The sequence below is a fragment of the Saccopteryx bilineata genome, chromosome 2, assembly GCF_036850765.1.
Source record: "Saccopteryx bilineata isolate mSacBil1 chromosome 2, mSacBil1_pri_phased_curated, whole genome shotgun sequence".
Lineage (NCBI taxonomy): Eukaryota > Metazoa > Chordata > Mammalia > Chiroptera > Emballonuridae > Saccopteryx > Saccopteryx bilineata.
The window spans coordinates 153,198,196-153,216,274 of record NC_089491.1 but is presented as its reverse complement, the minus strand read 5'-3'; the positions used below and the strand labels follow the sequence as shown (position 1 = coordinate 153,216,274).

The 18,079-nt window shown below is 41.3% G+C and overlaps 1 protein-coding gene across 11 annotated transcripts in view; it reads left to right on the top strand.

Annotated features, from left to right (window-relative positions):
- GRIP1 (glutamate receptor interacting protein 1) overlaps positions 1 to 18,079 on the top strand; it is a 749,322-nt gene that overhangs the window by 574,292 nt on the left and 156,951 nt on the right. For all 11 annotated transcript variants that reach the window (XM_066258209.1, XM_066258211.1, XM_066258212.1 and 8 more), the window contains one exon: positions 17,065 to 17,200. In XM_066258209.1, the coding sequence (XP_066114306.1) occupies positions 17,065 to 17,200 (136 nt within the window). The remainder of the gene's footprint in view (positions 1 to 17,064; positions 17,201 to 18,079) is intronic.

Below are 18,079 nucleotides of genomic sequence, written 5' to 3'. Positions count from 1 at the left end.
AGACTCCAACATTGAAGTGGACTGTCTCCACCCAGCTCTGACCAAAGACAGCCAAGAGGAGCACACGGACGGGGCCCCCTTAAGCTGTACCTAGCTATGCCATAGGATTTGTGAGTAATAAATCATACTGGAATGTGTGATTCTTGCAACTAACTTGTGTGTTGGTCATGTCTTTCCTCCAGTGGCAATTGGTCTGGGTACCAATAAGTAGAAACCTCATAGCCACCTCAAGAGTAGTCTCAAAGAGGCTGCCAGCCCTGATGTTAAGCAGTGTCCCACTGCACGGGGAAGTCAAATTGGGGACACCTGATCGACGTAGATCTCGGGCTCCACTGGGACAGTCTACTAGATTGCACTCAGTAACGGCTGTATATATAACATTGCTGGGTGTCTCCCAGAAAAGGGAAAGATGATGTCTTGGACTTCTAGAAAGATCTTGATCTTGTTGCTGACAAACAGGGGTTTTTACCTATCTGTATCACTGCCCAGTTCAGTCATGTGCCTCCACGGTTTGGACAGAAGGTTTGGTAAATGTCAACTTTCTGTTTAGTAACCCAGCCTTAAAAGAGGACAGATGAGGCAGTTTCACTGTGGTTGCACAGAATCCAGAAGTGGGCTCTTAATACCTGAGAAGTTATTGTTATAAGACATATGGAGCCAGACATGTCGATTTCACTAGTGTATGTACCAGCCCTATTTGTGCCTTCAGCCTCTGAAAAATGTGAGCAGAGAACTGTATTGCCACACACGCCTAGACCCAAATATACCCAGAATCATGCCGGCTAGCTCCTGGCCTGCTGCACTGGGGAGGGTGGATGAGAATGACTGAGACACTCTACAGCCACACGAATAACTAAATATTAGAAATACAATAACCACGAAGCATCCCTGTTATTTCTTTAATTGAAGCAATTTCCCACTAGAGTGCTGAGGTGCTAATTGACTCGGCACTTCTTTAGTTGACAGATATGTCCTTTTTTCACCTGGGTAAGAGCAATTATGGTAATGCTCTCATGGGCTCCGTGAAATATTCTTTAATGGATTTTAAAGACATTGGTAGGGCATTGTGCTTTTTTAAAAGAAATTGTCCTCTGTTCTGTTCTTGCTTGATACTAAGGGTGGATATTGTATTCAGACCACATGAGGAATCTGTTAGAGGGAAATATGCAGTGGAAAGAAAAGACAGAAGTAATATTTTTTCAGGAAATATATATCCAGATTCCAGATATGACAAAAATATGTTCCTGTATGTGCATATATCACTGGGTTAAACAGAGATTAAGTGAAAAGAAGAGTAAACTTTTCCTTTAGGCATTCCGTCAGGCATATTTCTCACGAATTCCAACACAAAGTTGTTATTTTCTAGAACCGGTGTGGCCTTCCACATGAGGGTTTGGCATGTCAATAACTCAGTACAAACCAATAAATACTCTTTTTCCCATTGTATGAAAGTGGCTTTCACAATTTTTTTTTAATGTTTTATACTTGAATTCAAAAAGTCAAAAAAAAAAAAAAGATCAGCATTAGAACTTTTTATTAGAATTTGGAAAAAAAAATTTTGGATGAGTCACTTTAGCAATTTCTCAAAACAAGACAACCCATGTTAACCAATGTAATAGTAGAAAAAGGACTGAATTTAGAGTAAGAGAACCTGATTAAGCCCTAACAAGATAATTTGCCTGCTATGGTGTCCTTAAGCAAGTCATCTCACCTTAAAAAGCTTCAGTTATTTCATCATTAAGATCCTGGATTCATGTGGGAGTCAAATGAAAAAATGTTATGGGACTCTACCAGGGAACTCATTAAGTGCTACACAGATGGGAAATGACATTATCAAAAGAACATCTAGGTTTTGTGGTACCTGAAGCTTATATAATTTGAGTGGAGGCAACTCTTTAGGAGCACAAAAATATATTTTTCAAATTTTAAAATCCATGTGGCCATGTGAACACATTGCTAGGACCCCTCCCAAGGCTGTGGAAGAAGCCTGTAGCAGTGAAATTCCTGGAAATTTCAGAGTCACCAGCTTCTCCTGTTCCTGATTATTACAAACTTAACAAATGCCAGGGCTGGGCATGCCTGAGCCTGCCATCTGATGGGCTTCTCACTTGTTTTGTCACAGTAAAAGCTTTTTCTCATCAAAAACCTCTTTGCAAAAAAACAAAACAAAACAAAACAAAAAACCTTTCATAGAAAAACAAAAACAGAGAACAGACAAAAACAGGTGAAGGTGGGACAAGAGACTTAGGGCTATGCCTGCTTGGCCTCCCCCTTCCTTGGCTACTTTAAGAACCTCAGTTGAAAGTGGAGTTTGGAAAAACATACTGTACTTCATTTATTTGAGGACCACTTTCCCCCACACAGTTTAACAACTGCGAAACCAGGATTCGTTAAGGCAGCTCTTGAACCCGCCACGGCTGTGATGTCATCATTACTGCCTGTGCCTGCCCTTACGTGGTTGTAATTCCTGGTGATATAGTTGGATAAATGAAACCCTTTGAAGTTTCAGACAGTAAATCATTCAAGGACCGTTTGAGGAAGTAGCATGCATTATTGTCTAAAACGTTCTGTTTACATTTTCACATAAGATCAAGGAGGCACAAGCATCAGAACTTGCCAAACACGTCTTAGCAGCTTGGAAGAAAGTCTGAGACAATAATAGCAGAGCATTCTCTAAGAAATGTGTGTCACCTCTGTTCTTGATGTCCAGAGCGCAGTATCATGTGGAAACTACAGACATCAGTGACACTGGTTCAGAGAGTCCGTTTGAAGATATGGGGCTACCTTAACCCACTTATTTAACTTACATTTTCCTTTTCATGTATGCATTTTGAGTGGTTTTATCTAAAAAAAAAAAAAGCAGTGATAAGAAAGCATATGTTGTCACTTAAATTAGCAGCATTTCTTAATGGTAATTAAAATAGCAGTGTTCCTTTACAGGTGATGACATCTTGAAGTCAATTGAAATATGGTACTTTTAACACCATTTAGTTCAATTCTGTTATTTTGCAGTTCAAAGATTAATGCCCTAAGAGGGTTTAGTGACTTGCACAAGCAATATGGCTGGTGTTTCCAGGGCAGAATGAAGCAATTGCAAATATTTTTCAAGCAGTTTTTTCTTAGTTTGTTAGCCTCAGACTAGATTACTTACCCTTTGTTTTGGTAATCATTACTAACCATATTTACTATGATTTTTAAATGCTTAAAATTTGTTTTTCTTACTAGAATACTAATTACTTGAGGGCAGGAACTGATTCTGTTTTATTGCTAAATATCAGAGTACTTGACATTTAGAAAATAATCAATAGATGTTCAATGGAAGGAAGGAAGGATGAATCGATGGATTGATGGATTGATGGATGGAAAGGGCTGACACATTTTATCCTCCGAATGAGTCTACGAGATAATTGGGTAAAGGCGATGTTGTATATGGTGACTGAGATACTAATACAAAAGACTGAGTGGGGAGGAAATAGTGGTGACTAGTTTGTCTGTGAGTTCCCTCACTGTGCACCGTAATGGGGAGCCTTTCCCTAGGGACAACGACGTGCTGTTTCTCATGTGGAGCAGAAGAAAAGAGCTGGACCAGGAGAGGGGCCAGAAGAGAAGCCTACCCCTTTGTCAGGGTAGAGGAGGCTGAGAGCAGGATGTGGGAGCTGTCCTTGACATTAGGCAGCACAGCCTCGTCCGGTTCTGAATTCCCGCAGGGGTTTGATAAGCTTCTCATAAAACTGAAACTCTCTATGGCAGGCTGCTGGCTCCTCCAGCGAGAGTCCACGGGCTCCCCTGGCGCCTTGCCTCCGGGTTATCTGCAGTGACTGCACTATTAGTTTTCCATCTGCTCCTTTATTTGAAATGTATCAAGTCTCATAAAGTAAGAGAAAGTCAAATAAGTGCTCCTGACATCTGTAACAAAATGAGGACAGATTTACTGATTTACTGTGCAGGGGCCCCCAAACTTTTTACACAGGGAGCCAGTTCACTGTCCCTCATCAGACTGTTGGAGGGCCGCCACATACAGTACTCCTCTCACTGACCACCAATGAAAGAGGTGCCCCTTCCGGAAGTGCCGCGGTGGGGGCTGGATAAATGGCCTCAGGGGGCCGCATGCGGCCCGCTGGCCTTAGTTTGGGGATGCCTGCTAGAGACTTGGAGTCCGCCTGAGGCTGGCCTTCTTTCATAGCCTTTTTCTCAGTAGTATTTCATCCACCCATTCATGTGTCCATGGTTGAGCAATTACTTTATGATGACTGAAAATTGATAGCATTCAGTTATGTGAGGAACCAGTTTCACGTACTTAAAACAGATGCAACGTTCTACTTAGCAAATTTCCAAGTCTCAGTTTCCTAATCTACAAAATGGGAGTAATATCTTCTTCACAGGATTACTCTGAAGGCCGAGTCAGATAACGGATCTGAGAATATTTTTAAAAGTAGTAAGTGCTTTTAAAATCATGGGTAATCTTAAAAGGCCTCAGAGACTTGTTTATTTTAATGTCTCTATTCAGGCAGATTGTCTAGCTCATGCTAGCTAGTCTCCTGAGTACTTAGGTATCCATGGAAGGAGGAGGCCAAGCAAGTGCAGTTCCAAGTCCCCCTTTGCCCGGATTGTTTAAGAAGTCTGACTTCTTGTTGAAGTTTCTCCTCCCTCACTTTGGGGCAGAATGGGGTCACAGGTACTGTCTTTTCCATTATCTTGGAAGAAGCAACAACCCCTAAGTCTGGGATGGCGAACCTTTTTATAAAAACCGCCCACTTTTGCAGTGCTGGTCAACCTGGTCCCTCCTGCCAACTAGTGGGCGTTCACCTTTCATGATGGGCAGAGTGGAGCAAACAGTGCCACAATTGGCCCACCATGAAAGCTGGAACGCCCACTAGTGGGCGGGAGGGACCAGGTTGACCAGCACTGCAAAAGTGGGCAGTTTTTATAAAAAAGTGCGCCATCACAGCCCTAAGTGATGCTTAGCTCCCCTCACTTGGGCACCAGCTAAACCACCTCTCAACTCTTACAGCTGCGAGAGCAGTGACACCTCATATCTGTCTGTCTTGGGGTCTTCCTTCACTCCGGGAGTGTTTTCCTTCTCTCTCACGAGCTGGACAAGACATCTCTCTCTCTCTCTCTCTCTCCTAGTTCAGCTGGATGCCTGGACCATACCATCTGATCATTCTAGTCCTAGCACAGAAGCTCTGGTTTTCATGTTTAAATAGTCTTTCAACATGAGATACTTTTGAAAAGGATATCAAAAAAGCCATCCAAAAAAAAAAAAAAACCCACCAGAAAAAACCAAACCCTCAACAATATCATGTTAATTTGCTCAGCAATTTGCTATAGCACAAAGCCTATAGATGCTCAAAAATATTTTTGGACCATAAGGGTCCACAAATAGCTATAAGAATGCAGTTACCTTTTCTAGGAGAACATTGAAAATCAGAGTAATTTAAAAGTTAGCTGTGCCAATTGCTTACATTTAACTTGAAGAATCCAGTTTTCAATCATGTCAACAACTTTGAAAATGTGATTACAACCACCTACAAGTAAAATATCACAGATGGAGAGCTTGCCCACAGGAAAGTCGCCTTGGGCTCTGGAAGCAAATGCAATCCCTGGCTCTCCTGCCCAGGGCCTCTGGCTGATCCTTATGGAGTCTTAGCTACAAATGCCCACACTCAGGCTACCCTGCTCAGGGGGATGTTTCATTGAGGTGAGTCCCTTCCTGTTTCTGATACCTTGACTATGATTTCGATTATTAGATGACTATGTAAGACCATATGACTGAGAGGTGTGGGCATTGTTTGCTATTTCATGATCCCTACCTGACATATGCACAGATCATAAGATGTCAGCCCAGCAGAAGATGTTATTTGATCTTCACATTGCTCAAAGCTGATCTGACAAGTTTCCCTGAAATTATATGCCAAATTTTGCTGGAGAGAGGACCCATGAGCTCATTAGATTCTCAAAGGAGTCTATGATTTAAAAAATAAAAAATACCACTGCTAATTGTTTTGTCTTCTATTCATATCAAAATACAAAAAAAATATTGGCAATCTGAATATAGTACCTGGAATTTGCGAACATCCAAATAATAATCATAATAATACCGTGGCTAATATATAACATTGAACATCCACTATGTGGCTAGTACTATATTAAATTCTCTATAAGAATTTTATCACTTAAGCTTTACAATACTCTAGGGGCATATACTGTTATTATGCCTATTTTATTTATTTTTCAAGTTTTTTTACATTGATTTTAGAGAGAGAGGAAGGGAGAAAGGAAGTGTTGTTTCACTTATTTATGCATTCATTGGTTGATCCTTGTATGCGCCCTGACTGAACCTGCAACCTTGGCCTATTGGGACAACGTTCTTACCAACTGAGCTACCCAGCCAGGGCTATTATGCCTATTTTAGAGATAAGGCAATTAAGACCCAGAAAAAAATTAAATAATTTGTTAATAAGTTGTGACACTGGGAAGCTTAATAGCCCATTTTGACAATTAAACCACTGATTTTTTTTTAAGAAGTGGAAGACTGAAAGGATTCTAAGTATTACCATATTTTGAAAGCAGTGATTTTTTTTCCTTGATGCTCTGTAAGACATATGATATCTGAATCAGTTATACCAAGAGTCCATATCTCTGTTCTAGTTTTTTAAAACCCTGATCTATATATCACATACTGTCAGGGATCTTAGATTTTTATATTTGGTACTGCGTATTTGAATAGCCTCTTTCTTTTCAGGTGCTTTAAGAAACGTACAGTCCTTCCCGTTACTGTGTGAGATGAATACCGATCATAATTTTCTCTCACATGACTATTTGTGCTAGGTAATATTTATGTGTTATACATCTCTGTCACTAATATAACTTATGTTCGGATTCCCAGGGGATGAGAGAAATTCTGGTTGAATCATTATGTCCCTACGTAAAGGTGAGGAGTGCCAGAAGACCTTTCTCTGCTGGTGTGGGCAACAAGGATGAGGACTGCAAGTGCAGCCGTCCATCACAGAAACCCGGCTTTGATCCCTGCAGCTTTGCTGAACCAGGGGTTGTTCGAAGGAACTTGAAATGAATATTGGAAACAGCATCTGTTTATTTCCTGAGGGGGATAAACTTCCTAGTGGCATCACTAAAAGCAATATACAGATAAAATTGTAGAGTGAGCAATAATATTCTCTCCAAAAGTAATATCCAGACAGAGCTGAAGTATTCTGGTATAAGCCTTGATCTCCCTGACTAAGTCAATGGTGAAAAATAATCATTCAAGTCAGCTTAGGAAAGTATGTCTGTTCCTGTTCAAATTCTGCTCTTTATCATTTTGCTTCTGCACCATTCACTGACAGTTCTGTTTGCCATGACAGTTCTGTTTGCCACAAGCCAGTGCCCACCAGACGGTCATAATTCCCTGGATTGGGACTGATGCGTTCATTTCTCAGCAGTTACCAGGAAGCGTCTACGAATGTGCCAGGCACCTTTCAGGCACTGAAGACACTGAAGGGAACAAAGCACTGTCTCTGTCACTGCATTTGAAAATTTGTGACTTACTGTGTAAAGTTTTTATCAGTAGTATTTCTATTTCACTAAATATTTCACTAATATTTTCACTAAATATTTCTATTTCACTTAATATTTTCACTAAAAATATTTATGGTATTTTTAAAATAGTCTGTGTTGTTAATAGAACTTCAGGAAGTAAAGAGCTTCCCCAATGCGTATTTTGCTGAATGTGCCCGTGATGGTTGCTTTCAAAATGCATTTTCTCTTTCTTTGTTACAGCTATAGGGTGAGGGTCTTACAGTTCACTCACTTTGTTTAGGGTATGACAAAAAATATCTATATTTTTTATAATTGAGAGCAAGGGAGGCAGAGAGACAAACTCCTGCATGTGTCCCCACCTGGGATCCCACCCCCACCCAGCCAAGCCCCCTATTGGGTGATGCTCTGCCTATCTGTGGCTCGGCAACTGAGCTATTTTTATTTTTATTTTTTATTTATTTATTTATTTTTTTTCATTTTTCTTAAGCTGGAAACAGGGAGAGACAGTCAGACAGACTCCCGCATGCGCCCGACCGGGATCCACCCGGCACGCCCACCAGGGGCGATGCTCTGCCCATCCTGGGCGTCGCCATGTTGCGACCAGAGCCACTCTAGCGCCTGGGGCAGAGGCCACAGAGCCATCCCCAGCGCCCGGGCCATCTTTGCTCCAATGGAGCCTTGGCTGCGGGAGGGGAAGGGAGAGACAGAGAGGAAAGCGCGGCGGAGGGGTGGAGAAGCAAATGGGCGCTTCTCCTGTGTGCCCTGGCCGGGAATCGAACCCGGGTCCTCCGCACGCTAGGCCGACGCTCTACCGCTGAGCCAACCGGCCAGGGCGGCAACTGAGCTATTTTTAGCACCTGAGGTGGAGGCCCCAGAGCTATCCTCAAGGACTGGGACCAACTCATTTGAATCAATCCAGCCATGGCTACTAGAGGAGGAGGAAGAGAGACAGAGAAAAAGAGAGAAGGGGAGGGGGAGAGGTAGAGAAACTGGTGGTCACTTCTTTTGTGACCAGGAATTGAACCCGAGACTTCCACACACTGGCCAACATTCTACCACTGAGCCAACCAGCCAGGGCTCAAAACTATCTTAAGACTAAGTTTTTCCCTGGTACTTCAGTCTCATTTAGTTTATTTCTGTATGGTATCGTATCATGTAACTAACCCGCTCCCATCAGTCACAACAATACAAACTTTCAGATCCTCTTTCTTAGTGACAGATGTCAATATTCCCCAAACAAATAAATCAGAAAACTTTAGGCCCTCTTGTCTCTCACAGTTTGTTACTTCACACACTAATTAGTCTCTGACTCAAGGCAGTTCTTCCCCAATACATCTGCAGTTTATGACATCTACATAGTGACTGGTGGATTTTAGTCTTTCATGAGTTATCTACCTGCCCCCAAAGTTCCATCCTATCCTATTTCCTTGGCATCATCTACAGTCCAATTCTTAGCCTCCTTGCAGTTATGTGTGGACAGGAACAAGTTCTTGCCTTTGGAATGTGAACAGAAGGAGGCCAGTGGTGGCATTCAAACAGATCTCTTTCTCCTTTTCTCTGGTGAACACAGACAGAATGAAGTCCGAGGGCAGAAGTCACCAAACTTACTCAGTCCACAGAGCCCTTAGTGTGGCAGCAGCCTTCCCACAGTACCTCCAGATCAAATGAAATATCAACAGTTCTATTCATTAAGTAGTTAGGTCCAAACAGCATAGCACATAGTTATATCCTAATCACTTAGTAACCATTTGAAAAAATATATATAAATTAAAACAATCACAAGTATTTAGTAATAGCATGTGTGTGCTTGTTGGGCTTGTACAACTTCTCAAACCTTCAAATCAAATTAAATGTTGCAAGCTTATTTCCTCTTTCACATTGATTTTGACAGATTTATTTTTTTATTTTTTATTTTTTATTTTTTGTCACAGCAACCAAAAACCAAGCTTCAGAAAGATGGGGTTGAAAAAAACATCTACAGCTACAGTCAGTGGCATTTTGTTCAACCAAGATACCAAGTAGAGCTGTACTTCCCTGAGAAATTTAAAATTATCCATAGGTCCTATGAGTTCACTATGGAAACTTTGGGAACCAGAACCCTAGGAGACAACAGAGTTACAAAAGGGAAGAACATAAATCCCTGAGTCTCTGTGTGGAGGTGAGCTGCCTGCTGATCAGGAACACCCATGTTAGACTTGTATGTGAACAGAATAAACTTCTGTTGTGGTTGAGCCAGTATTCATTTTTGGAATTGTTGACAAGGCCTAGCCTAACTTAATACACTACATTGCTGTAGTGGCCTTTAAATCGTTCTCCTTGACCTTAATATAATGCCTTTCTCCCCAACAGTTCATGTTATCATTACCAAATCCAAGGCTCTACGCTAATAACTGGCTAAACTTTTCTAAAACTCAAATCTGAACACTTCCTTGTTTGCTTCCCAGTCTCTTTTCCACTCATCTTTCCTTATGCACCAAACCCTACATTAGTGTCTTTCTATCTTACGTGTTAGGGTTACAGGGGGCAGTTTAAAATCATACCAATGCCCCGTTCCTTACCTGTAAGGATTTTCATCTAATTGAAATGGACCAATTCCTTGATGAGTATGAACTACCACAACTTACCCAACATGAAATAAATATTAAATAGCCCTTAGACTATTAAGGAAAATCTCAATTATAAGTTTTAAAAAAGAAGAAGAAATGTCCAAACCCAGATAGATGGCTTCATTGAAAAATTACCCCAAATGTTAAAAAGAATAAACAGCAATTCTAGAAAATTAGAGAGGAAGAAATGAGTTTTCCAATCCATTTTATGAACCTAGTATTATTAGCCTAATACCAAAACCAAAGATAGAACAAAAAGAAAACTACAGATTATGTTTCTTATGAACCTAGATGCAAAAAACCATTAACAAAATATCAGCAAATAGAATATGACAAGATGTACAAAGAATTACATACCACAAGCAAGTGAAGATTATTTTAGAAATGCAAGATTGGTTTAATATTAGAAAACTATAGTAATTGGCCTTGGCTGGTTGGCTCAGAGATAGAAAATGGCCTGGCATGTTGAAGTCCCAGGTTTGATTCCTGGTCAGAGCACACAGAAAAAGCAACCATGTGCTTCTATACCCCTCCCCTCTCCTCTCATTTCTCCTCCAGCAGCCATGACTCGATTTGAGCAAGTTGAACTGAGGATGGCTTCATGAGCTCGCCTCAGGTGCTAAAATAGCTCGGTTGCTGAGCAACAGAGCAGTGGCCCCAAATGAGCAGAGCATCACCCCGTAAGGAGCTTGCCAGGTAGATTCCAGTCGGGGTACATGTGGGAGTCTGTCTCTCTGCCTCCCTACCTCTAAGTAAAAGAAGGAAGAAAAAAAAGAAAACTAACCAGTGTAATCTACATTATCAAGCTAAAGAAAAAAATTACATGATCATATCAATCAATGAAAGAAAAAATAACAAAATTCAAACTCATTCACGATTTAAAAAAAAACTTCCAGAAAATAGGAGTAATGAGGAACTTCTTCAGCTAGGTAAAGAGTATCTACTAATTCCCATCCACTAACATATTTAATGATGAAACACTGAATGCTTTTCCCCTAATATCAGAGATGGGCTTACATTGGGCGGAACCCATGTAATCACCTATATTGTTCCTCAGCCTGTAATACCTCGCCTTCCTCCATTTGCTGAGCTGAGGGGTTCTTCAAGGCTTAGCTCATGGGTAATTCCTCCAAGCAACAGTCCAGAGCACTACTTGTCGCATCTGTTTAGGGATCCTCCCAGGTTGGAACATGATAGCCCTTTCTTTATTGACTCTTGTTACACAGCCTTATCATTCCTTTTTTTTTTTTTTTTTTTTTTTTTTTTTTCTGAAGCCGGAAACGGGGAGAGACAGTCAGACAGACTCCCGCATGCGCCCAACCGGGATCCACCCGGCACGCCCACCAGGGGCCACGCTCTGCCCACCAGGGGGCGATGCTCTGCCCCTCCGGGGGGTCGCTCTGCAGCGACCAGAGCCGAGTTCTAGCGCCTGGGGCAGAGGCCAAGGAGCCATCCCCAGCGCCCGGGCCATCTTTGCTCCAATGGAGCCTTGGCTGCGGGAGGGGAAGAGAGAGACAGAGAGGAAGGAGGGGGGGCGGGGTGGAGAAGCAAATGGGCGCTTCTCCTATGTGCCCTGGCCAGGAATCGAACCCGGGTCCCCCGCACACCAGGCCGACGCTCTACCGCTGAGCCAACCGGCCAGGGCCAGCCTTATCATTCTTTGTTGTAATCATCACTTTCTGTCTCCTCACTTTCAGCAACTGTTTTTACAATTGTTCACTTTGTAATTCCTTGTTCATTGAGCCCCTGAATTTTAGGGAATTTCTAAAGTTAGAGATAACTTCCTTTTTTCTGGTCTACACCTAATTATACTTTTTAAATAAGCAATGAGGTAAGAATTCCCAGACACTGAGAGTTTCATGGGTCTGAACACACTATGCAGACAATACTTCTCTGCTTTCTTTTCTTATTTATTTATTTATTTATGTGCGTATGTATGTCCAAACAGTTCCAGACTCTGACCAATGATTGGGGGCAGACACAGAGGTTTTGCCAGCCTCCGCACTCCAGGCCCTTACTTCTGGGATGTCTGGTTCTTTTTATCATCTCTCTTGAGGGAGATAACAATCAATAATTCAGACATAACTTGATTACCTCATTCAGGTAAGCTCCATGGGTGGGCTGTCTCTTTTCTTTCATAGCAACATTAAACAGCAAGATACCATACGCTGGGAACACTGTTCTTCACAGAATTTTTGCAAGAATGCATGTTCCATTTTTGCACTGATGTAAATTATATCTTGTGCCCCTCAAAAAATCATATTAGCATTTCTATTAATATTGTGAACTTTACGGATTAACTTGGGGTGAATCGGCCTATTGTTGGTGTTGGGTTATGCTATCCAGTGGAATAGTAGTTTTAGATGGGAGGGCTTTCTCTGCTTTGTACAGTGCAGTCTCCAAAGCCTGGAATAAATAGTACCTGGCACATAACAAGTGCTTAGTTTTTATTGAATGAAGAAATGGCTGCTTTTCCATTTGTTCTGATCTTATATCCCTTAGAAGTAGTTTAAAGTTTTTTCATATACATCTTAGACTTTTTTCATTAATTTTTTTTTTTTTAGATATTTAACTTTTTGGCTATTGAGAATGGTTGTTTTCTTCTATGATAACTTCTAACTGGCTGTTGTTTCTTTATACAAAGGCCATGGGTTTTGCATGCAAATTTGGAACCATCTATATTATTAAACTTTCTTATTTGTTTGCAAGGTTTCTTTTTTCAGAATTTTCTTGATTTCATTGGGCATTATTGTTATTTTTCTTATAACTTTCTGGAATTTAGTAATTAAAAGTATTGAATTACACACCCAAAGAAAAACAGCAAACAACTACATTTATTGAGTCAGTGAGACTCTTGCTGGTTATGTTGAGTGAGTACCTACACAGATGTAAGCCTGCAGTGTTTTTCTAAGATAACTGAATATGGTGGTTAAAGAAAACGTCAACTCCAGAACCATCTTATTCCTTGCCAGTTGGGCATCACCTGTTCCCTGTGCTGCTTCCCAATTTGGAGAAAGTGCAGTCTTTGCTACCTGATTCTCTTGATTTGAGAGCAATATTTGTAACTTAAATCACAAAGAAAGAAATGGTCTGTCTGCACTGACTTTGCCAAGTTCCACTGTTTCACTGCAGGGCTTGGTTTAGTGAGCCTTGATATGTAAGTAAATTCCTGCAAATGAATGCATCTGTCTTCATTTCTCTTTGCCATTAGATCATTATGCAAACATTAAACACCAGAAAAGACATGAAATGATTAATTAATCTAGTGGAGCGTGTAGGTTAGCACAAAGCAAACTCCAGAAGCATGCTCCTTTCTGCCCAGATTGCTTCTTTTCTCCCACCCCCTTTCAGAAACACCCATAAAAGATTTAGTCAATCCCTTACGGACTAGATACGTAGTGGCACTTAACATTCTGGTGATTCAGCTCATTTTCTTGCAACAATATTTTATCTTTACTCCTGAGTTTTGCCTAATTTAGATTCCCACTTTGGTCTGTTCTGCTTAGCTAATCCTGATCGATAATACAGACAGATTAGACAGAAGAGAAAATTGTGATGTAAGTTTTTCATTTTGGAACAGCAAGCCTTCAGTTTACACTGTTGTCAGAACTGTCCCCTCTGCGACCCCTTCTCCACATCCCACACTGTGACATGGCGGCTTCTGAATCACTGGCTGCTGTGACTAGGCTGTAAGCATCTCAGACTTTTTCCATCTTCAAGTGTCAGTGTCTGGCCCACAGTAGGCACAACAAGTGCTTGAATCAGTGAATGCACAAATTACTCAATTAACTGGTGCATGAATATTTTCTGTCCTCTGTGTTATGAAAACTAGCTCTTGGGGAAGATTGAAAATATTTTTAAACAAGATGAGGTAGTTGACTATTATCAGTTTAAAAAGTAGCCCAGATGGATTTACATTTTTAACAGAGACCCAATTAAAGAAATGGAGTTTTTCTAGATTTTCAGGGTTCAGCCGGAAGCCTGGGAAGGCCTGGGTTCCTTCTGAAGAAAACTGTGCTGTCCACACCCCCTAAGCCTGCATCTGTGTACTGGAATCTCATTTCAAACAGGAAGCATGTTCTTGAAAACCTGAATAGAAATGAAGATCTTATGAATCAAAACCTACTTCTCCCTTGCCTGGTATTATTATTTCATAGTTGCTTTTCTTGTGAGTTTCTGGCAGACCTTTAAGATGGGCCCTTAAAAAACTATGCTTCTGGAGGAGGGAGTTAGGGGAAGGGGGACCATGGGCGTGTAATGAGGGACACAGGGGTCGGGGGTGAGGGTGTTATATTGAGTGGGACATTTGAATTCATGTTAACACAATAAATTAAATTAAATTAAAATTAAGAGAAAAAAACTATGCTTTCAACTCTTCAGTTAAGATCTATAATCAAATGTTGAAGTATACAGGATTGTTCTACTTTTTTTTTTTAACAGAGACAGAGAGATAGTCAGAGAGAGGGATAAATAGGGACAGACAGGAATAGAGAGAGATGAGAAGCATCAATCATTAGTTTTTCGTTGCGACACCTTAGTTGTTCATTGATTGCTTTCTCATATGTGCCTTGACCACGGACCTTCAGCAGACCGAGTAACCCCTTGCTCAAGCCACCGACCTTGGGTCCAAGCTGGTGAGCTTTTGCTCAAACCAGATGAGCTCGTGCTCAAGCTGGCGCCCTCAGGGTTCGAACCTGGGTCGTCTGCATCCCAATCCTATGCTCTATGCACTGCGCCACCACCTGGTCAGGCTATTCTACATATTTAAAGGAAACACAAAGAATTCTTTTGATGAGCACAGTTGTTGAACATATTACTTCTCTGTAATCATCATCTGCTTTGTAATTTTAATTACTTTAATTATTAACTTTATTTTTTGAAGTAGTTTGTACCTAGTCTTCTGCCAAGAGGGATGTATGAAAGGAGTTCTTTGTTAAGTTTATCTCTGCAAATATTAGTTGGGCCTATGTATGATTTTATGGGATGAGTAGCAGGGTTTCTGTGTGTGTGTTTTTAGGGGCATAGGTGAAATGTACACTGTGATGACCTTTTGTTAGAAATGCTTCGGGTAAATGATATCAAAAGCTCTGTGCCGTGGTATACTTGACAAGAGTTTTAATTCTTGAATTTCAGTCATTACTGGTCTCACACAAAAGGCAGTAAATGAAGCTGACATCATTCACATTCATAATAAACTCTTGTCTTCTACTTAAAAGGGCAAAAACAACTCACATATGCGGTGTCATGAAACTACCATGAAGAAGATACGTGCTAGGGTGCTGAGGCCGCAGGACCGGGCAGTCCAGAAAGCCCTGCCCGAATGACATTGTGCATGTCCCTGAGAAACCAGTGACCTGTCCCTGCCCCTACTTGCCTCCTTTCCCGTACTCTGTTTTTCTTACTTGATCAGATGAGAGATTCTTTCTTTCCCCAACATGATTTGATTTTTTTCATTGGCAGTTGGTATAGTATACCAGTAACAACAATTTTAAAGCCCTTTATAATAAGCATTCATATATATTTTTAAATAATTAACTGTTATATGTAATTAAGGAAGGGGCAGAGATGTGCAAATAATTTTTTTGGTATTTTGAATTTGAAAAAAAAAGGTCTGTTCTTGCATTTTAAATAATGTCTTTGTTGTCCTAGAAGTTCATAACCCCTGAAATTCATAAATTGATTCAGAAGAAGTTGGGAAACGCCCATTTTCCCATCCCTTCCCAGAAAGTATGTATGCAGAGGGAGAACAACCTCACAGAGAATTTGAAAGCTATGTTTATCATAATTGGTCGCTGGACTCATGAATGTTGACTACTCATTTTTATTTCTGAAAGGAAGGATATTGAAGTTGTCTTACCTACCATTGTGCCTAAAATCAAAACATTTGGGTTCTCTCTTAGTGTGTAGACATTGTCCCCACAAGAGCTGTAAGATTTTAAATTTCTATGTGTAGAGAATGAGGAATTTACAGCAATTACCCAGGTTTCTGAGGACCCAAACAGCTATACCATATTGTGACATATTCTGTAAGTAGTGATGTGAGTTGTTACATGAAGCCGTTGTACTTTGTTTTCTGAAAGACAGAAAAGGAAAATAGTCGATAATATTTTTCTCAACCCTGTAGAAAGCTCTCTTTTCTTGTGTGAGTCGTCTCCATCAGCTGATATGCAACATGAACTTAGACTCTGCTGCTGTACTATATGCACTTGTATTATTAATTTTCTTTCTTTCTTTTATTTTTTTAAGTAAGAGTAGGGAAGATACAGAGAAGACTCCCGCATGCTCACTCGCCGGAATCCACCTGGCCACCCCCCCCCCAGTGTGAGGCTGATAATCTGCCCATCTGGGGTCACTTGCAACTGAGCTATTTTTGTCACCTGGGGCCAGTGGAGGGGAATAATGGGAGAGAGAGAAGGAAGAGTGGTGTAGAAGCAGATGGTCATCTCTCCTGTGTGCCCTGACTGGGAATTGAACTTGGGACTTCCATGTGCCGAGTCTATGCTCTACCGCTAAGCCAACCAGCCAAGGCCATATTATTATTTTTCAATGTTCTAGCCCCTTCTTTTACTGCTCTCAGCCGTTCCCTTTGGAGTTACAAGGAAGGAAACCAGTGACAGTCACTTGAGAATGGCAGAGTACAAAGAGCAAATATTATCATTTGTACTTAAACCACGTTGGACTATTTATTTGGAACGTAGAGTGACTGTCCCACTGGCACCCATTTAATAACCTATAATGGAATATCTGCATGCAATCTTTATGAGATATTCTGCAGATTGCAATGAAAAGAGGCCACAGATCTTTTCTCATAAAAGAAGTAGAAGGAATTCATGGGGAGGCAGCAGTTTCACGCACAAAACAACCAACATCGTGTGCTTCTGATCTCATTTATAAGGCAAATGCTTTGCTTTTTACACAGAGGAATTCAAGGGCTCCACCATCGTTGAGCTGATGAAGAAGGAAGGCACCACCCTCGGACTGACTGTATCGGGCGGAGTCGATAAAGATGGCAAGCCGAGAGTATCCAATCTGCGGCAAGGAGGCATTGCTGCTAGGTAACCACATCTAGGGGAAAATGTGGAGAAGGGAACACATGGTGGAACTGACTCAAAATCTAAAGCTCCATCAGAAAAGGTAGCTGATAAGTAGTTGATAGCTGCCCTCTGCTGGGGAGAGCGCAGAGGGGCAGTTTCAGAAGTGTGGCTTTTCTAGCCTGTGCCAGGGTCCCTGAGGAATCAGCTCACGAGCAGCCAGACCCTCATAAGGTTTTAATTCTAAAACGTTTGTATGGATCCAGTCCCCAGATGTGCCACTGAATGCAGATGGGCTGCGATGAGAATGAGACACTTTGATCATACATATGGAACATGTGACCCATGTAAGGTATGGGGTGGGGGGCACTGCCATCGAGGGTGTGGCTTCCCCCAACTTCAAGCTTCTAAGTAACAGTTTTGCTTGTCTGGCATCTTCTCTACTGTTCTATTGTGAGAGTTTCCTTTGCATCAGACGAAGAGGTGACTTTCAAGAGGACAAAAGGTTTAGATGAGGAGGTCTTGTTCTGTGCTTGTCCCGATGAGCGGCACATTGAGTGAATTAGTACCAATGGCAGCGTGTCCTGGGTACAGGGCAGGGCTGGGCTTGCTCTGTAGACAGATTCAAAATTCACCTCAGAAAGAGGGGATGGAACGGTCAGGTTTATTAAAAGTGGGGTTAATGGACCTTAAAATCCTGGACACCGTGCTTTCGTCCACATAATCCCAAATTAAGGTTTACAGGTTCTTGCCTTATAAAGTGTCAATTTAAATAGTGATTACTCCCAATGGTGAACCTGTTTGTACAATTAATTTATAAGCTTAATCCAATTGATTGCTCTGTGATTTGAGGTATTGTTTGTAAAACAGGCTGATGTCAACACAAGCCTTCTTCATTTCCTT